General features: G+C 40.0%; 1 protein-coding gene across 4 annotated transcripts in view; it reads right to left on the reverse strand.

Moving 5' to 3' along the window:
• Nucleotides 1-1,653: 1,653 nt before the first annotated feature.
• Nucleotides 1,654-20,212, reverse strand: part of FBXW11 (F-box and WD repeat domain containing 11) — a 78,654-nt gene continuing 60,095 nt past the window's right edge. For all 4 annotated transcript variants that reach the window (XM_072872545.1, XM_072872544.1, XM_072872543.1 and 1 more), the window contains 8 exons: nt 15,168-15,305; nt 14,436-14,554; nt 13,178-13,427; nt 11,891-12,009; nt 11,128-11,238; nt 10,016-10,094; nt 8,290-8,478; nt 1,654-4,147 (listed from right to left, as the gene is read on the reverse strand). In XM_072872545.1, the coding sequence (XP_072728646.1) occupies nt 8,317-8,478; nt 10,016-10,094; nt 11,128-11,238; nt 11,891-12,009; nt 13,178-13,427; nt 14,436-14,554; nt 15,168-15,305 (978 nt within the window). In that variant the 3' untranslated portion in view covers nt 1,654-4,147; nt 8,290-8,316. The remainder of the gene's footprint in view (nt 4,148-8,289; nt 8,479-10,015; nt 10,095-11,127; nt 11,239-11,890; nt 12,010-13,177; nt 13,428-14,435; nt 14,555-15,167; nt 15,306-20,212) is intronic.

The following is a 20,212-nucleotide window of genomic DNA, read 5'->3' on the forward strand; positions in this document are numbered from 1 at the left end:
GCAGCACGGTTACATCGCGCCCAGGACAGCGAATCGCTCCCAACCTTCGGGTAGAGGGAAGAGTCAAAAGGGGCCCCAGACCACACCAGGATGGGTGGGAGCACCCAGCAGAGAGGTGCCTCCACAACTTCATAGTGAAGTTCTCTGGTGGGAGTTAACAGATGACTGCTAAATAGGCTACAACTGCAAGGAAAAAAAACCAACAAAACAACCAAAACCAAAGGCCACCCAGGTAAGATGGAATTTTAAAGTTTGACCTCAAAGTTTATACTCCAGATTTTAGCAGATATAATCACAGAGCTTTTATGGCTTATTTGGATAACAATTATTCAGCAAGACATTCACAACCCCTTTAAATAGTTCAGCGAGGCTTCACTTTTTACAATGCACTTCTAGCAGAAAATAATGAGATTTTACTTGCTTTTTTTCTTACTGAAGTGCAGCTACAATCTGAGCAGCAGCAAAGTTGCTTTGGAAATTATTATCCAGCAAGTGTCAGAGTTGGCCAAGAAGAATAAAAAGTTATCTACATTAGAGAGACATTTTGAAGACTGAATTTGCCAATACTTAGGCAGAACTTTGTTCATACTCTTAGCACAGAGTTTATAGCACCTTTAAAAACATTTCAGGTTAGTACTTCCAACATACACCTTACCAAAAATAACAGTTTCAAGAGAAGATCACTGGTGAGCCCCATGGTGAGCATACAAAGTCAGCTCAAGCACTGCAGAGAGGCTGAAGCACGATGATTTTAGAAGAGGTTTTCATGCCCTGCTGCCCTCATAGCAGCAGGGCATGACAAGACAGCAAGATCCTGGCCAGTCCCCTTGTGCTACTGGCATGACGGAGTAGCAGAGCATCTGCACGATCAATCACTTCTGGTCTGATCGTTCAGAAATGAACTGGAGCAACTCATTAACCACGCAGCAGCAACTTTGCCAATTGTTTAAAAGCAAACTTAACTCACAAATAAAACTCCTGACAGAACACCAGGCGATAAAGCGCAAAGATGAGAACTTTGAATCACTTATTCTCACTAGTCACTGCACAGTAACTAAACAAAACCCAAGAAAAAGTTTCTGAGACAGAGCTAGCACTGGAAGACCCTTTGCACAGGGCTCAGGGCATGAACATCGGTTGCTTTAGCAGCCAAGAAAATGGTAATATTTTAAAAATTCTATCTGCATTATTGATAAAGAAAAAATTCTTCTTGCGATGTTTCTGCTGATGTGTGACACGGAAGTGCTGCAGCAAAGCAAAGGAGTTAACTTCCTCTGAGATGGGTGAACTAGCTCAGCTCTGTTTTTCACTGCATCCTCCCAAAGTATGCACTGTAACAAACAGAAGGGTAAAAAAACATCTCAGAACTGCACACACCCGTGCTGAAGCATGCAGCTGGGCCACCGCAGACGCCTTTCAGACTCGAAATGCTTTGGCCCAGTAGCCACATGCCTTGTGCTGGGCACTGCTGAATGACCGGGGAAAGGCACCCACTGGGTTAGTACCATCGACGCCAGCGCCCAACGTGGCCCAAAGGGGAACTCTTACCAACATGAGCTCTGAGTTAGTGTAACTGCGCGCTGAACTTGCATTAACTAATGCATAATACTGATGTTTGGTTAGATTACATTACTTGTCCATTTATTTGACAACTTAAGTTCAAACTTTTTTTTTATTAAGCACATTCCACAGTACAAAGCTTTAGATCATGAACGATATCTGTACAATTTAACAGTTTCAAGAAGCTGTTCATACACCAACTTTCCAAACAGATAATTGGCAAACATAATTACAAGTTAGAATTAGACTATCCCAGTGCTTTGAAACATTAATATAGCAGTAATGTACAGTTGCTCAATTATGGTTAGCAAAACAAAGTCCAGAGTGCAGCCAGGATCACTACCATTAATCCCAGGAGTGAAGTTCCTTGGGTGCCAATCACAGAAGTCCACTGCTATGTTACACAAAGCACAAAAAAGTTTAGACTGCATGTTCAAATACCATTATCTCCCAAGGAAAAACATGAATTTAAATCTTACACATGCATTTAAAAAAAAGGACTCCATTCTTCGGAAACAAATACCTTTTTCTTTAGGGTTGCGATACATTTTTCTTTTTAAACAGTTTAATATTAAAGCTATTAGATGAGAAGGGTAAAGTAAGACACTTTCACGAACTACTGTCAAGCTTACCAAAAAGCGATCTTATGGACGCTTAGGAGCGTGTTTTTAATCTTCTGTACTTCATCACATTCGGTCATCTTGATGAAATAAATATTGTTGTAGTAGCACGTAAATGGGAGCTTAGCTTAAACGCTGATCCCAACACCTCTCTCAATGTGAAGGGTGAAGAGGAGAAAACCTTAAGTCGCACTTCTGTAATGGTTTGGTAATGCCTTGATGTAGGCTTTCTCTGAAACGATGCGTCTAACCATGGCCATTCCGCTGGTAACGTGGGAGCGATCCCTCGGCAATCGGACATCCCCTAACCTTTCTGATTGTAAAAGGGAAAAATGCAAACCCAAGAAAGTGCTGCCAGAGGACAAAAACACAACGTATAAATGATCAAAGGAACGACAATACATTTCTGTGCCAGCACACATCGTCCCCAGGAAAACAGGCGGATTTCACGCTGAGCTCCACTGAAGCATTAAAGAAAAGCCACCGACAGGCGTAGTCACACACAGCTAATGCGGATAAAATATTCACGTTTGCATTTATCCATATCTTATTCTGACATAAGAAAAATGCAGTAGCGCTTATATGACCACATAAATTAGAGGGGAGACTATGCCAACATAAGAAGAAACTACTGAGACTTCCTAATAAAAGCATGCTAATGAAGAGGAACCATGACCAGGACATTGCAACACGGTCACAGCTGATAGCTACGGAAAAGAAAACTAGCATGGTAATCAGCATGGTAACCAGAGCATTGACTTGAAGGGACCTCCACTCCACCATAAGGAAGTGTTACAAATCAAACATAAATAAATTTAACTTTGGCCCATGGCATCTTCTCCATTGAGCAGCCAAACTAATGCTAGAGAAGGACATCAGTAGGCATCTGTGAGGACCTACTGGTGTTAAAAGAAAGACATCTGTAAATACTGCAGCAAAAAAATATAAGATACGGAACATAAATTAAACATTTTTTAATTTTTAAAAAGTTTAGAAATTACATTTTAAAATATGTAGTTCCCATTAAAAAAATCCTAATGAATACTGAAAACCTCCTTTTGCAGAGAAAATGTCTAGGTAACTCATATTAACCCCTACAGTGCCAGTAGTTAGAATATCCTGCTGCCAAGTGCTACCACATTTTGTATTAGTGTGTAGTGTCAGGAAATCCTGACGCCTAGCACCCGGAGGTTACACTGTTATGTACATTATATCTACATGCTTATACAGTATTTGAAATGAGGCAAGCACACATGGAAAGGTTTTAGTATACCAAACATTAGGAAGCATAGGACGGCTGTAGTACAGAGCACAGTTAAAAGGAAAAGACAGTGCTATACAACTAGTTTAGATAACCTAGCCTGAATTACAGGTAATCTTTAATTTAAAAGAAATTATTGGTGCAGAAACAAGTAAACTGTAATCCAAAAATATTACTGAGCAATTCAGAAATATTTCTAAGAGTCCAACGTACACTCCTATCAAACAAAACAGGCTCTGAATCTGTCATGAGAGTAAAGTCTAAAGGACAATGGTGACTTCGAAAGCAAAGCTCTGTACATTCTGGGTATGTGTTTGGCACCCAAATTTCATTGGAGAATGTTTTTTCTTTAAAGTCAGACAAAAGTGCAAAGCAATATAAATTAGGCCAAGTCCTTTCTTGACTTCTGATTTATTTCTGAAAAACAAGCCATCAGAGTTCAGTTTCTACAGACAATTTACATGTGAAGCTTTGGATTTCTCATTGCAGGGAAGGACAGGCTTCTGAAATTCATCTACTCGAAGTCAGTAAATTTGTAGTAGAGTCAAAGACGACCACTGAGAGCAGGAAAGATTAAGGAATTTAGATATAGAATTGTGCTGCTTTGCATCTACACAGCATCTAGAACCAATTCTGACTTTAGCTGTCAATCAACATCTTCAGGCATGTAGTAGCCAAAAATCCAGTAGTTCAAGACTGTGAAACCCTGAAAAAGACAAAAGACAAGATGAACTGACAGAAGATACAAATCAAAAAGCAACATTTGGAGACATGTGGAGGCGGTTAGGCCCACACCATCTTTTGCACTCCAGGCTGAAACTAAAAGGGCAAAAAACCTGTGAGGAATGCAACACATTCAGCAGGTGCTCGCTGTTAAATACTTCCCTCTGTGCTAGAAGTCCTTCCTTCAAGAGAGATGCACCTCCACAGGACACTCTCTTTGCTGTAGAATATGCTCTGAATTCAGCTGAAGTCAGAGCAAGATTCTCAATGGCACTAGTCCTTGGGGGGCCACCTATAGCTTGGCAGCTTTCTTACATGTAGTAAGAATCAAAAACTCTCTTGGGGACTAACAGGTGAACCACCAGCTAGTCTTGCTAAATGCTGAACGCTGTTTACTGAAAGTGACGTACATACAACTGTGAGAAAAATTTTCCTTTCTTCACCACACTGCAGAGGAGCAAGCTTTGCACAGGATACAAAGTTCAGTTGCTTTAATACATGGGGTTTTAAGAAAACAAGCAAAAAACTCAAGTAATTTTATATTTTGGTTACCTTTTCCAGCCACATGACTCCATTATTAGCTTGGAGCCAGGGCAAATTCTTAGTGTAATTAAACCTGAACTTTGATCTTACCTGCCACTTCCCAAAATCATTTTTATGGACTACAGACAACCACCCTCTTCTGATACGAAATTCCCACGAAAGGTTAAAACATCTTTTGGCACTTCCCCTTGACTTCCCTTCCCCCAGCCCAAGGCCTAGTGCTTAATATAAGAATATTAGACTATCATATGGTAACAATTTTTATCATGTTACAATAAACAACAGGAATTCAACAGAAAGCAATAAAACTCTCACAGCCAACTGCCAGGACTGTCAAAAATGATCCATTTTGAAGAGACGGAACACTGCAAGCCTTGTAAAAAAGCGTACAGGGCTGCTTCAAAAGTCAGAAAACTATAATGTTTGAAAGCATATAAAACTATTGCATTAAATGTCATAATGAAATATTAGCTGTTTTACCATAATTTTATGTAGATTTATGTTTTTTGGATTCTGAAGTCAGACAAACCTGTCAAAAAGTGACATCACAGCATCTCTCCTATATAGGAAATAATTATTAAGGGACTGTCATTACCAACACCAACAACTCCCAGGATGTGGAGGGCCGCATGGTTTCAGCTGTGCGTCACGGGACAAGTCAGGCATAAGCTGTGGAAAACTGTCAAGTGTGCAGAATTTGAACGGAAGAACACACTGCCAAAGGCATTTCATATTTCACTGACAAATCTCAATGACAGTGGGTCTTGTGGGCCACACGTGGCAAGAGAGGAAAGTAAGACACCAGCATGTAGCTGGTCAAGCAAATTGATATAAATTTTATTCAACTCCTGATTTCTTTTGTGCTTAAGACACTCTATGTATAGCTTTTCCATGAAGTAAAGCTAATAGAAGAAACTTGCCAAATATACTTCTGTAATTTTTTTTAAAAAACAAAAACAACAACAAAAAATTGTCAATCTCAGATTATCTTATAAGTTAACAGAAGAAATTACTGGTGTATGAACTGGAAGATAGATGGAGATTGTTCCTAAAACTAATGTCGTCTTCTCACGCAGCCTATCCTATATGCCTGAAAAGGCAAGGGAAAAAACCCAAAGAATTATTTTAAGAAGAAAAAGTTTTCCATAGGGAGGGAAAACCATTCAACTTCAACAAGCCTTGGAGCTTCCACAGCAGAAGTTCACCTAGGTAGGGACCCAGGTGGCACAGAAGCCAATGGCAGTATCTCAGTCTTAAAAGGAGCAGGACAAAGTCCCTAAGGATGTTACCATCAGTGACCGCACCACAAGTAGGATACGAGTATGTCATCCTGGATCAAACAAAATCATTTTGAAGTGGAAGTCACAAGTAAGCAGTGCTGGAGGACCTGGGTAGTTTCAGGATTTACCTCCCAGAAAGTTTTGTCTTTAGCCACTTCCTCACCCTGTACAAGCATTCAGTTTAGCAATTTAGCCTTTTCAGATTTCTGCTGTCCTACTGCAGGCAGGATAAGGAAGTCCATGAGTTTTACTAAACTACTGTCCTGGTTTCAGCTGGGATAGAGTTAATTTTCTTCCTAGTAGCTGGTATAGTGCTGTGTTTTGGATTTTAGTATGAGAATAATGTTGATAACACACTGAGGTTTTGGCTGTTGCCAAGCGGTGTTTACACTAGTCAAGGACTTTTTCAGCTTCCCATGCTCTGCCAGGTGCACAAGAAATGGGAGGGGGCACAGCCCAGGATAGTAGATCCAAACTGACCAAAGGGCTATTCCATACCATATGATGTCATGCCCAGTATATAAACTGGGGGAGTTGGCCGGGGGGTAGCGATCGCTGCTCGGGGACTGGCTGGGCGTCGGTCGGTGGGTGGTGAGCGGTTGTATCTTTTTTTGAAAAAAAATTTTTTTTTCTTTTTCCCTCCCTTGGGTTTTGTTCCTCTCTCTCTCGTTGTTTTCCTTCTCATTACAATTCATTATTATTATTACTATTATTTTGTTCCAATTATTAAACTGTTCTTATCTCAACCCACGAGTTTTCTTGTGCTCTTCCGATTCTCTCCCCCATCCCACTGGGGGGGAGCGAGCGAGCAGCTGCGTGGTGCTTAGCTGCCGGCTGGGGCTAAACCACGACACTACCCTTGCAGCAGTGTTCTTAAAATGTGGTTTTCAGGGGAAGTTCCATTAACTGCTGATTCTGCACACTAGCTCATCATCATAGCATAAGAGTTCTTCCTTAATCATGGGCCTAATTATATTAAGTAATTACAGGTTCAGAAAGACAGGCAACTCAGTCTAGCAATGGCCAGCTTTTTGCTTTGACCCTCTGTGAAATGTAATGAGCCAACAGATCCAAGTGTTATAGCCAGAGAGGATGTTATCTTTGCCTTTTTTTTTTAAATGAGTAGGAGTTCAGTTAGTAGGAAAGACATCCAACACTTTCCTGAGGAACACTTACAGGTGAAAAAAAACTAATTAAGAACCAGCATCTCAAGGAAGGAAAGTGTGTCTTCACAAGGGAAGGTATTTCCTAGCCAGAATCAGAGATCCTTCAGAAGGAGTGGAAAACCTGAGGAACTCATTGCCACAGCAGGGATAAATATATACAGATAGATAATGAAAATCCATGCTTACATGAAGACAGGGAAAGCTTTTCCCACAATGTTTAAGCAAACTACCAATTATCTACTTAAAATAAATCCTTCCTGTTGGGGCAATGTTACTCCTAACTCCTCTTGCTGCGGTGTCTCCACTTCCTTGGAAGCATCCAGTCTCAGCACTGGCAGAGATGGGGCACTGGAGAAAGGGGCGACTGCTCTGCTTTGGTAAGGCAATTTCTGTGTTTCCAAGTCCCAGCATTCACAGCTATTTATAGTTTGAAGTGCAATTGTTGGCAGCAACATAGATGACATAAGGAAAAGAATCCACTGTTCTAACAAACAGATCTACAGCGGAGCTTTTACCCGCTGTGCTTCAAGAACTAACAGAAGCTGACTTGCAGAAAAACAGAAACAAAATAGGCAAAGTTCATGTGCACCGTTTCTGACAGCTCTGAGTTGTCATGCTGCCTAACACGATGTAATTTTTAGTTTTGAAAGCTTTCCCTACTATTTGCTGTTATCACAGAACTGCTCATTTCTGATGAGCATTTGTCCAAAGATCATACACAGGTTCAGTTTACTAGAAATGCATTACAATGCCATTACAAAGCTTCACATAGTGAGCAGATGCATCGAGAACTCTAAAAGGCTCTGATTTCACAGGATATCTAGAATACCTGAGCAATACACCAATTCTCCTCCATTTCCAAGAACATTGTGAATGTGTAATAAATTTCCATATAATACCTGAAGTACACAATGATCAACAGGAGGGATTATATTATAGAAGCGGGTAAGCTAACATGGCATGACAAGTTTTATAAGCTCAAGCACGACCAAAGACTAAATAGTGAAAGAAGTGGCACAAATAGGTTTTATTCTCCTAAGGAAAACATCACCTTGTTGTTTTGACTAAGCCAACCTGCAGGCAGAGTGATAATTCCAGATATTTATGATACATCCAATAAAAAGAGGGACACTTACCTTCCAAGGGTAGTAAAGTGCAGACTGTTATCTGGAGATGTAAGTGTATGTTCTAGATGGAGAGCGGGTCTCATTCTGGGCACTGGGTGGCACATTTAAGAAATCCCAAATCAGAATTGTATCGTCATGGGAACTACTAATGATCTGAAATTCATCAAACTGGAGTCTAAAGACACGTCCTGAATGTTCCTGCGAGTAACAGCAAGGTAAGAAGAGGATAACATTTCACTACATTTGTACTCACACATGTATCTGGACACAGAACGGTGTATTCAAACACTGGTGTGCTAGTTAAGAAACCCTTAGTTATAATTCCACTTGAGTTTAAGAAAAGCTGATTTTGTATGTAAGGTTTTTTTCAGCAAAACACATGGCTTCCAAATCCAGTGCTTGTAAACCCTGAGCCTCCCCCTGGAGGGGTGAGCTGTAGAGCCTGAGATTATTAAAGACAAAAGCAGCCTATCAATCAAGCAGCAACAATTTAGAAGATTGGCTAGCACTGACAATCTGCCAGGGCTACTTCTCTTACCTAACATTTGCATTCAGCACTGCTGCTAACTCCATTTTTGTATAGCCCTAATATACCACATCACAGCTTCATCTAGAACACGCTGTTGAAAGGATCATTATGGCTCACTTACTAGTCAAGACAGACCATGTTCAAATGCTGCCATAAGAAAGGGAGGTGGAGGAGTACATGCTCTATCAGCTCTTTCAAGAAGTTTCAAAATGGCACTAAGAGGCCCAGAAAAGGTTCTCCTCTTCATCCTGCTTATCCATTTTTTATAAAAGGAGTACACTACTTTTATTAGAGAACTAATCAAAGCTGTTGGACTGATCTCCAAACTATAACCTGAGCTACAGTATACCCACAGAAGGGAAAGAATCAACTTTTTCAGTAAAACTAAATACACCGCATTCACATGGAATAAAAGAAGAGTTAAATCTCATCTCTATGTAAAGACTACTAAAAAGAAAGAAAAATTAGAAGCCTTTCTGGCCACATAAACACTTCTTTAGGTGTTGGAAAGGCCAAGCACATGCTGAATATGGCAGTTACCATCACATAAAGACAGCAACTTTGGGTTGCTACTAGCTTGTCAAACTGACTCCTGAAATAAAATTTCATGCACATTCCAGTGAAAAGAACAATTAACTCATTTCCCTAATTTTTTTTTTTTAATCAAGTCTACTGTCATAAACCAAAACCCTCATTACAAAGAAAAATATAACTTAAGCAACAGCCTTTAAATCTGATAGTCCTCTGTGGTGGTTAGTGTTCCTGTGGTAATCCATTCGACTCAACCTCCCCTCCCGCTTCACATCTCTTCCTTCCAAACCGAAAGGTTAGGAGAAAGGTTTGGGAAAGGCTCACAAGATTCCTCCCCTCTTTTTAATAAGAGGAAATTCAAAGCCAGCACTACAATGATATTACAGAAACACACCAATAACTAGAATTATTTGATACAGTGTCATGCTGATGTTTTTTTTTTTAAGAGTATCTGAGAATCTCAAACTAGAAAAACTTGATCTTTCTTTTAAGCTCAGATCCAAATCATTCAGGATTTAACAATATGTATTTTTTTCTTTATTCTTAGAATAAGCAGCAGCCTAGGCTTTATAAAACATCCTGGGTTTTTCACCTATCCCACTACAATGTAATAAAATGCCTCTCACTCACAAATAAAAGATTTCAGATAACCCCAAATGAATTAATTTTACATACCACTAACGTACGCAAGCATAATGTACTTGCTGGGGCACGAGGGTCAAGAGCAGCTTGCAAGTCCCAAACTTTAATTTTGCTATAAAGTAAAATAAGGAGGTCATTATGAAAGCGTTGTTTCAAGTATAAGCATAGAAGAAACATCTAAAGCAATGAGAAGTATGCCAGATTTTCCCTACAGCTAGTTCATCAGGATCAAGCAAAATGTTAGAATCAATCTTCACTAAAATACTAACACTAAATCTCGTAAAACACAGTTTTGTATTTCTTTTTAGCAGCAAATACAGTGATGTCTTTGTGATGGACCAAGTAGGTTGGTTATATGAAAGACAAATTAACTATATATGCACAAGCCATTTTGGAACTGCAGAAGATCTCAAAAGCTTGCAGAACTACTGATGAGGTGCAAAGTTCCAAGGGGAATTAAGCTGAGACTGCCAATCCCAGTGAGACACTAAACCCAAATAAAAGGTTAGAGACAAACACAGTTCAAGAATTGTTTTCAGTAACTCTACTCTTCACTTGAAGTATAAATCAGACAGAGAAAGAAATGGAGACTTTGGACATGGATGTAAGCTGTCCTGAATCCGCTGCACACTGAAAATATTGAGCAAGTCAGAAGTGGTAACAGTGGGGCTCCTGCCTTCAACCTACCAGAGATGGTCACTGAAGAGTTCCGAGAGCCCCACAAGATATATTTACACTCACAATAAACATTTTCAGTGCTGCTGTCTTATAAAAATAGAAAGCCTAAACTACTCTAAGCACACAGGACCTGGCAAGGAGCAATTCCTGAGGGAAGAAACAAAGGAATACAGTTAAGAGCGGCTGTCACTTCAGCCAAACAAAAGTTTACATTCTACGGAAAGTCAAACTCGAGTGATAACACAATTCAGGAGTGTGCTAAAGAGCCCCAGAAAAACAGCTTCTTGGCTACTTAAAACTGCAGCCTGCTGTGTTGAAATGCTCAAGCAGAAGCCACTTGGTTGAATGTTGATCCATTAGTAAAATCAGAAAGGAACCCTTACACAAGAGAACAAAGGCTCAATGGCTTTCAGAAGATGCTTTATTAGGAAAAGCAAAATTTTTTTGAATTGCTTTCAAAAACATACCCATCGTAGGCTCCACTAACAATCCTCTTATTGTCAAACCTGATGCATCGAACCAGTTCTTCATGGCCTTCTAATACTCTTAAACAGGCACCACATTCAATGTCCCATAGCCTAAAGAGAATAGAGGAGAAAGTCTCTGAGTACTTCAGGTTCAGCACTGTCCCTCAGTCTCACATGTAGTGATTTAAGCATGCTACTGAATGGTTTTCTGTGGGAAATATCACATAAGTTGCTTAAAAAGGCAGATGGTAGAACCATGAGATGTTCGTTGCAGGCAATTCAGAGATAAGCTTGGGTTGCAGCTGCAGTATATCAAAATTAATCTAGTCATTCAAAATTACATACAAGTAAAGGCTGGATACTTCTTAAATTATCTGGGGAAACTTTAATATAGTTTTTTTCTATTCTGCATAAAACAGTGATTAGAGATTAAGAAAATAATTAAGAAAACCGGTGACCAACATCATCTTCATCTCTCCAAGCAGAAGACAAGGTGATAAACTACAGAAATAGATAAGAAGTCTTGGTTACCTTTGATATAAACCTCAGTGTCCCACTTTTCCACAGGGAAGGGATATGTTTACTCTCACACTGAATTAAGTTTCAGTTATACATCATCTGCATACACATCCAATAGCAAGACATACCAAGGATGTTTTGTACATGCAGCAGTGCAGGACTGCATCAAAGGTCAGAGGAAATCCTATTTTCACACAGGCAAATGTACAGTGTTACATACCAATAGCAGCTCATGGGCACCCACCTAATGGTATTGTCTGAAGATCCACTGACAACTAGTCGATCCCTGTACTGGAGGCATGCAATGCCACGCTTGTGCCCATTTAGAGTACGAACAAACTCGCACGTACTTGTACTCCAGACCTGTGAAACATGGAATAAACGCTCCTCAGAATTACGCCCAAACAAGGTTTTTGAATTTCAACAGAAACCGTTACGAATTCATAAACGGAAGAGGTCTGAGGCTGACCTTTGCTGGACAGTGGAATGAAAACTCGCATAGTATTTTTACAGGCAAAGAGTGGGTACCTGGCATTAATGGAAAACTGGCACTATGGGAAGGAACCTACCAGTGACAAGAGCCATGGGCACTGCTATTGCACATTGAGTCCATGAGAAAAGTTGGGAAGGATGTATATAAAATATTTTCAGGTGGTAGAGACTACCCCAAATGATTTCAAAAACTTGATTACACTTGAATCTTGATAAGTTAGTAATCATTTTTAAAAGTGGAAGTTATCACATACACAGAAACCCCACATTTTTTTACCAAATAAATTGCTAGCAATCTACTAGTAAGAGAAGGCCAAAACCATGGCCTATAAAAGCTTGGTGGCTGCTTCTGTCTTAACATTAAATGATTCAATCAACTTTGTCCATTTTTAATGAACTGTAATTGAAGTTGTAACGTAGACTATCCAGTGGCTCATTTTCCAACACAGAGTGTAGCAGGATCTTTGGCAGATATTTGGACATTAAACTGCAAGAGCTTTTTGGCACAGTCTAAAGTAGCTCTGGTTCTAGAGAGGGAAGGGTGGAAACGCCTTTGTTATATTAATACACTCTTGAGTAACTCAAATCTTCTGGTATGTAATAGTCTTCAAATACCACCTCTTAATTCTTCAAACATGGCAAAGTCTGGTTGAGCTGCTGGGAAGGTGTGGTGAGGAAAGGCAACTGCTGATAAATTTCACGTCTGGAACAGGACTGCCAATTGAAATAAAAAATACTGCTTGGAAAAAGGCACAAATTGTGCCGCATTTAACAAACAAACCTATCTTGAGACTAGAGTTCAAACAGCAAGTGGGCTTTACTTTTTTGCAATTGTACAACAGAAGCCACAAAAACGTTATGAGCCTAGCTATGCACATAAAGACATTAACAGTTAGCAAGAGGAAGCAGCTTGCCGAATGGTAAAGAAAAAGGCACAGAACTGCTTATGAACACCTTGGCTATTCAGAGTTGAGTAACACTCAGAAGCTTTTCTGGCTTGGTAGGCATGCAGACCTAGATCAGAGCTCTGCCAACTTACTTTAATGGTCCTGTCACCTGACGCTGACACAATATACTTGTCATCGAAGTCTACCACGTTAACAGCAGCACGATGGCCAACTAAGACACGGCGCAGGGTGATGTCAGTAGGTGATGCCATATCCCAAACAGCAATCGATCTGTCCTTTGAGCATGTCACCATTAAGCCATTACTGAACCTCAAATGAAGCACGGCCTCGTTGTGATGAATCAACGTGTTCAGAACTTCACCTGTATTTACATCCCAAACTCTGCAAAAGAATTTTATTCCAAATGAAGGATGATGGCTATGCACAGTATAAAGTGTAAACACGCACACGTGTGCTACTGTCTCTAATGGAGAGCTCTCTAGTTGCTTAACACCTCTTAGGGCTTGGGGAAGGCAGGAAGACAGCAACTGGGGAAGTATCCTAGTTCACATCTCAGACTCACAAGCAACAATTAACAGCAGTGAACAATTAGGCCAGGAAATGCCTAAGCTGGGACCGCTGCTAAGAGAAAGGGCTGTTTAACAATTACCACAATTCTATAACTCTTCCAGGATGACTAAAACCTGTATGATGTACAAATTGGTGGATCAGACCAAAACAAATACTATCCAATATGATTTTTTCAGTTTTACACCATTCATTCACCCTTAGCACACATCAGAGGCAACTGGGATGTAGCACCCTCCAGGGCTACCTACTAGCTTACATGAAGTGAAAAATCACTACTTAATTTATATTACCTGAAGGGTGTTATGGTAAGTTCTTAATTTTTTAAAAGTTTTAAAGAAATTTACATTGGTATACCAATGCAAGACACCAGAAGACAACGAGGCCCTTCCACTGAACTGCATCTGAGCATCTTTGTTGGACATCTACTGACCATTGAATTCATACAAGAATTTAAACTCACTAACATTAAAATTGCTGTCAGATAAGTGCTCCATATAGACCAAGTACCCTTTCATTAATACTCATAATTAAGAGATGTCAGAAGGCAGTACAAGAAACCCTAAATGAGGAAATTATTGTATAGTTGGCCATCAGCCATTCTGCAACTTCAGGACATGCCTTAAATCATACAGGTCACATTCCTTCAAAATTCTTAACACTAGAAAAAATGAGACAGATTTGGAAAAACATTTATAGAATGTGTTGCTTTGCCAAGTGTGAATATCTTGAATGTGATATATTATCACATTCATATTAGGGATGTTTTCTGATATTTGCAGATTATTGTAAATATGCCCAGTGCAAAAACTTAACACTCACCTCACTGTAGAATCTGAAGATCCAGTTACAATGACTCTTTCATCATACTGCAGACAAAGAACTGAGCCAGTATGTCCTGTTAATACTTTCAAACATTCCAAGCTCGTTTTGTCCCAAATCTGTTAAAAATAAGAAGTATAAATGGCTTATCAAGAACACGAATCCAAGATTTGAACATTGCCACAACAGAGAAGGAAGGAAGAAAACTGGAGATAGCAGGAAGAATCCATGGGCAGTTAGCCTGTCCAAACAGTAGGCCTGGTCTCCCTTTTAGCTTAAGGAAGTCTCCTTGATGCAAGTTTTTGACAGAACAGTGAAATAACCAGTGACCACAAAAAGATATAAGCCTGTTTGGCAAAAGGAAATGCCATGGATGATTAGTGTGAAAGCAACCTATTAGCATGAAAGCAAACTACTAGCAATGGCAAGAGAAACAACTAAGGACAGTGGCGAATGCAGTCTTCATTCATGTTATGCAAACTCTGATTTCACAAGCATTTCTTTGTAGTCAGCAGTATCAATCTCCTGGCTGGCAGTCCCCAAAGTTTCTAGAGCAAAGTGCAGGTGAGAACTTTGCAGGGCTACAGAAGACATCACATCTTCATAAACCCTGCACAGATAAATACTGTCCCATGAAGAGACAAGACAAATCACCAAGGAGACACAAGCAGCTACCTTTCCAAGGCAGAATTACCCATTTACCTCCATGAAAAAGACTGAAAAAGTGTTTACCTTAATGGAGTTATCTCGTAGACCACTGATAATCTTTTCATCATCATACTGTAAACAGTAGACACCTTTGCTGTTTTCAGAGCGGCACTGAATCCTTTGCAAATTATGTCGCCCACATCGCCAGTTAGATTCTATAGTCTAACAAGAGGGGAAACAATCAGGAGTTAGGCACGAGGCTGCAGGCTTGAGCATAACTACTCCAACACATACACAGCAATCTTTCCACTTTTTCATACTTCGTCCTTAAATTTGAAGTAGATAAAATTTAAATGTATCTTTTCTCCCCCCTAATAAAAACACACAAAAGACAATGAATTAGAATTGGGACTTTTATAATTTGTCATGACAAAAGCTGTGTTTAGTGGTGAAAATTATGGCCAACTAACCTTAATGAGACTTTCCAAAGGAGCCATTAGAGAGATACATTTCATAACAATTCAGTTGCCCCCCGTATTTACACGACCATCTGACATAAGCAGCAAAGATTAAACCAGGAGCTTGTATGGTGCCATGTTCAGCCTCACCCGAGTAACTAACGTTACAGAACTGCAGAGTCCAACAGGGAGGTTATGGGAGTTCTTGGACCTTTCCTTCCTCTACCCAGTCATTTCACCTATTAACTGTTGTTACGCATCTTAGAAAGGGATTTTGAGATATGAAAGCCTCCTCTAAGCAACTTAAAGCCTGATAAAAATATAATTGAGCAGGGACTATACGACTTGAAAGAATCCAAACTTACCTCCCCCCCCCGCTTCAAATTTGTGGAAGTGTAATTCTCAACATTTTCATTCTGAGAGGTATTTTTAAGGAAAGAGACCTGACACACCTTAAAAAGCCGCAAACTATTTCATAGCAGAACCAGGATGATTTCCATGTTTTGATCAGCTTTATTATTTGTAAGACAACCAATGTTGGTTTCAAAGAAATGTAGGATTTTGGATAGGAAGTTCATAACAATAATCATAAGAGAATCCGTGCACAGAACTCCAGGCCAACACCTGCAGTACCTAGACAGGCTGGGATGCTTTCCATCTTCCAGTATAGCCACCAGAACAGGCCATTTATTTAGCTATTTCCCTGGAATCCCCCCCCCCCAATACTGCATGGAAACCTGGGGAGAAGCTGATTAACCGTCTGTTTGGAAAAGCGTATTTATAACCAAATCCTAACTTTCAATGCAATAGAAGGCACCTCTACAGCTCCTCCAAGACTGGAAAACAACTGAAACGCTTATTAAAGACAAAAGTGCAGTGCTACTATGATGTCCCAATTCTAGGAAAACACATCTGCTCCAAGGGAAAACTAACCTACCACTTTGTTTTCCACACATTTGCTCCTTCAATTGTCTTCCATTATGCAATCCGGAGAGAATTACACACAGTCATAATACAAACCTGATGTGCCACAGGAATTTGCCTAAATCATAAGTACTAAGAGATGCTTCTAGAGGAGCATGCTGACAAGTTATTCATCTCCTCTCATTCTCTTCCAATTTGGTGGGGAAGTTAATGAAATTAAGATAGCAAGTCATCTGTCAGTTTGGGATCAGCTTTTCCGGCCAGCTAGTGCACTGCTGATTGTCAGACTGGGCTTAAAATGTTCAAATCTGACACTGCACTGATTCAGCCTTGGACTCCTGCCTTGAAGGTAGCAGTCTGCTCATTATGCTACTTGTTCAGCTATTTCTTGTGATGGAGGTTTTGAGAAGGAAGGACAGGCAATTCTCGAGCTTTATCTGAAGATTTATCATCTGTGCTAGGAGGGCAGAACTGCAACTCATTAACTCCTCTGCTGCCACAGAGATGACCCTTGGAAATAGGAGAGGATTTTAGACATTAATAGCATGAACCAACACAATTACGGATGTGAAGGCAAGATATTTAAAAATGCAATACTAACACTGAAGGCACAGGAGATAAAACATGACAGATTAGAGTTACCCAATTTAAATAGTTTTAAAAACCGTGTATGTTCAGACATTCAACTCTAAGAAGTCTAAGGGAGAGTTTCCCTAAAGCATCATTCTTGGAAGGGTCCGAAATAAGCAGCTACACATAACACATGCCGGATTACTCTAGCTGCTGAGTGCTCAAACACCATTTGAGCACTCTCACACTTCAGCTTCCTGCAACAGCGATTACTGATAGCTACAGGATACATTAAGAACACCACAAATCAGAAGTTCTGCTTGTAACAGTTTCCTAAACAAAACAGCAGTCCGTAAAAGTATGCTCACCGAACATTCAAGACACTAGCTGACTTAATTCTTAGAAGTTTACTATAGGAAGCTACTCAATAAACTCCCCATAAGAAAATGTTGGCTTCAAATAAAAGAAAGTAAAGTATTATTTATGTCTATGTGAAGGCATGATAAAGCAGTAAGTCGTATACAGGTGCACATTTTAATTCTGTGAATAGATGTCATTTCATTTAGACATTATACGGTGTGGCTACTGTGGGAAAATACTTCATGTTTTTTGAGAACTTGTAAAATCCCCTTACACTGCGTAAATTTTCAATATGCTGGGAAAGTAGCCACAATACACAGAGAATATACAGCAGCATTTCCATTGGCAATAGAGTGAAAACAGATGTGTACATATAGAGAAATAACATTATTTTAGATGACTAAATATGGCTGAGTGGGTGGGCAACCTGGAGGACCCTCTGAAAAAGAACATGTTTAATACAATACTGGCAACCACATTAAAGCTGCTTGCTATAGGAAATTTCTGGTTGTTACTGAATAGTGCAGTTAGTAAAAGTCTTCATCTGCAACCTCCTTCCAGGAGATACCTTAACAAACTGTGTATATGCCAAGTAGGTAGGCATGCACGTACAAGGGGCAAGGGAGAAATTGCTGTGTTTTATGGACTGTTACAAGCATCAGGGAGTCAATGCTGAAGAGACCCATGGTTTATTTGCATATTTATGGTACCAAACCTAGTACTAACATATGCAACACCCACTACTGTATTTTCTACAGATCGCCCTCAAACTCTCCAAGATAACCACCTCTAAACTTGGTTTTCACAATTAAAAGCAAGATGTTGCAGAACACTATCTCCTTAGTTCACACACACAGAAAAAAGCTTCTCACACTTTTCTAAAAGCTCACTAGAGCAATAGCAGCAAGTAGCTAACAAATGCTGTATAACCAAAAAATCTGGACATACAAAGGATAAAGACCAAGCACAAAGCCAAAGCATCTGCCACAGCAGGAGAGCCATTTGGCAGCTGAAGAAATGCATAAATGGATTAAAAAAGCATTTAGAGAGAAAAGTACACAGAGAAAATAGCCCAAGATGCAGAGGTTTGGCCAAGCCTTGACCATGCCAGAATATGTTCACTGGTACAAAGATGCACAGTAAAAAAAGATGCAATTCATCTGGATTAACAGTTGGAACATTTACTATACATTGGAAGTGTTAAGGTTAATCTACTAGGAACAGGATTTATTCCCATTTGATAATGTACACTGTGTTCAGCTCCTTGGCTAAAAATTGCATTTTTATCCTTGTGAATGTTATTGCAGAGTAAGTGGGTTTATCTTAATCCCATAAACCAAGGAGTTTCTGTTCCCTCCAAATACACAATTCTCCTGCAGGACAAATGGGCAGAAAAAAGAAAAAGGAACCTACACATTTGTTACATACATAGGGATTTCTCCTGAAGCATTAGGCATTTACACCAGGGGCAGTTAAAATCCAAACCCTTGTTCTTTGCATGCTTTCTTCTAAGAGAAGAAAGAAAATCATTCCTGACTCTGGCAGAGGAAAGGCAAAAGCAAATGAACTTATGTCATCGGGGTGGAGAGGGTTTAATACTTCATTCACTATGACTTTAAGAGGGTTTGATAAGCAAAGACAAAATGACAGCTTGGCCATGGCACGAGACTCCCTGCGTCTTTGAGGTCTTTCCTCTCTCAGACTCTCTGAAGATGCTACAACCATTAGGGAGGGGAAAAAAAAAGGCATCAAGCTCTTGAAGAAGGATACTGATTCCCTAGATCCTGGCTTGAGTCTGGGTCTCTACTGGGTCTCCAAGCTGCTGTTAGACAGCGACGGCCAAAGAGCTTTTGTAGTCTCTATATCAGCCTGAAGAAGAAAGGCTATGCAATGCTTATTACCTAGAAGACTTGAACTGGTCCTCAGAGCTAGCTGTCCTGTCATTACCACAACAGCAAAAATCACAAGATTTCTGACCACACAGGGATGACTGTCTCACAGTAACAGATGACAAAATGGCCCAGCAACAAAGCCTTCTTCCAAAGCAGCCCGCAGAGGCATAAAACCCTCCAAGTAAAGAGCATCGTCATCTTTCTTGTGAGTGTCATTACTTCTAAAAACCACTGTTTAAGGAGCTAAGTGCTGGTGGTAGGCACGTAGCAGCAAAGACAGCTAAAAACTCAAAGACCACAGGAACTGGATCAGCGCTGGGGTAGGTACTGTACCTGAACAGCAATGAAATCCCTGTGCCAAAGCAGCATGGCAGAAAAAGTACTTGCATGGTATCCAACATCCCCTTCATAAAACACCTCCTCCTCAGACCAGCCGCATAATGGAAGTGATGAACAAGAAAATGACGTGGTCAGTAAGCTCCACAGAGCTTACATCTCAACAGAGTAGCTGAAGAGTTTTGGCTGAAGGCACGGTATACCTAATTACATATTCACTAAGACTTGAGGCATATTGTCACCCAAGCCAGTAAACATGTCTATGGAAGAAAGCAGCAGGGTATACAGATGTCCATACCAACATCCTGAACATAAATTGGCACTGCTGTTAGAAGAGAGAACAAGTGCTGCAAACCAGCCACCACCACATTTTGTGCCATTTATTACTGTACTTTTACCATTAAGCATATTGCCTTTACCTATTAATTCTCTTACCCTATTCCATGAAAAAGCTGAACCAATATGATTCATGCTATACTACAGGACTCAGAAGAGTGACTAGATTTGGATTTTACTCTCAAAATGCTTTGAAACATAGCAGGCAGCAGCTATACAAAGTGGGAGCTGCATGACACTGTGTCCCTCATAT

This window comes from Ciconia boyciana, chromosome 9, assembly GCF_034638445.1.
Source record: "Ciconia boyciana chromosome 9, ASM3463844v1, whole genome shotgun sequence".
In the NCBI taxonomy this organism is placed as follows: Eukaryota; Metazoa; Chordata; class Aves; order Ciconiiformes; family Ciconiidae; genus Ciconia; species Ciconia boyciana.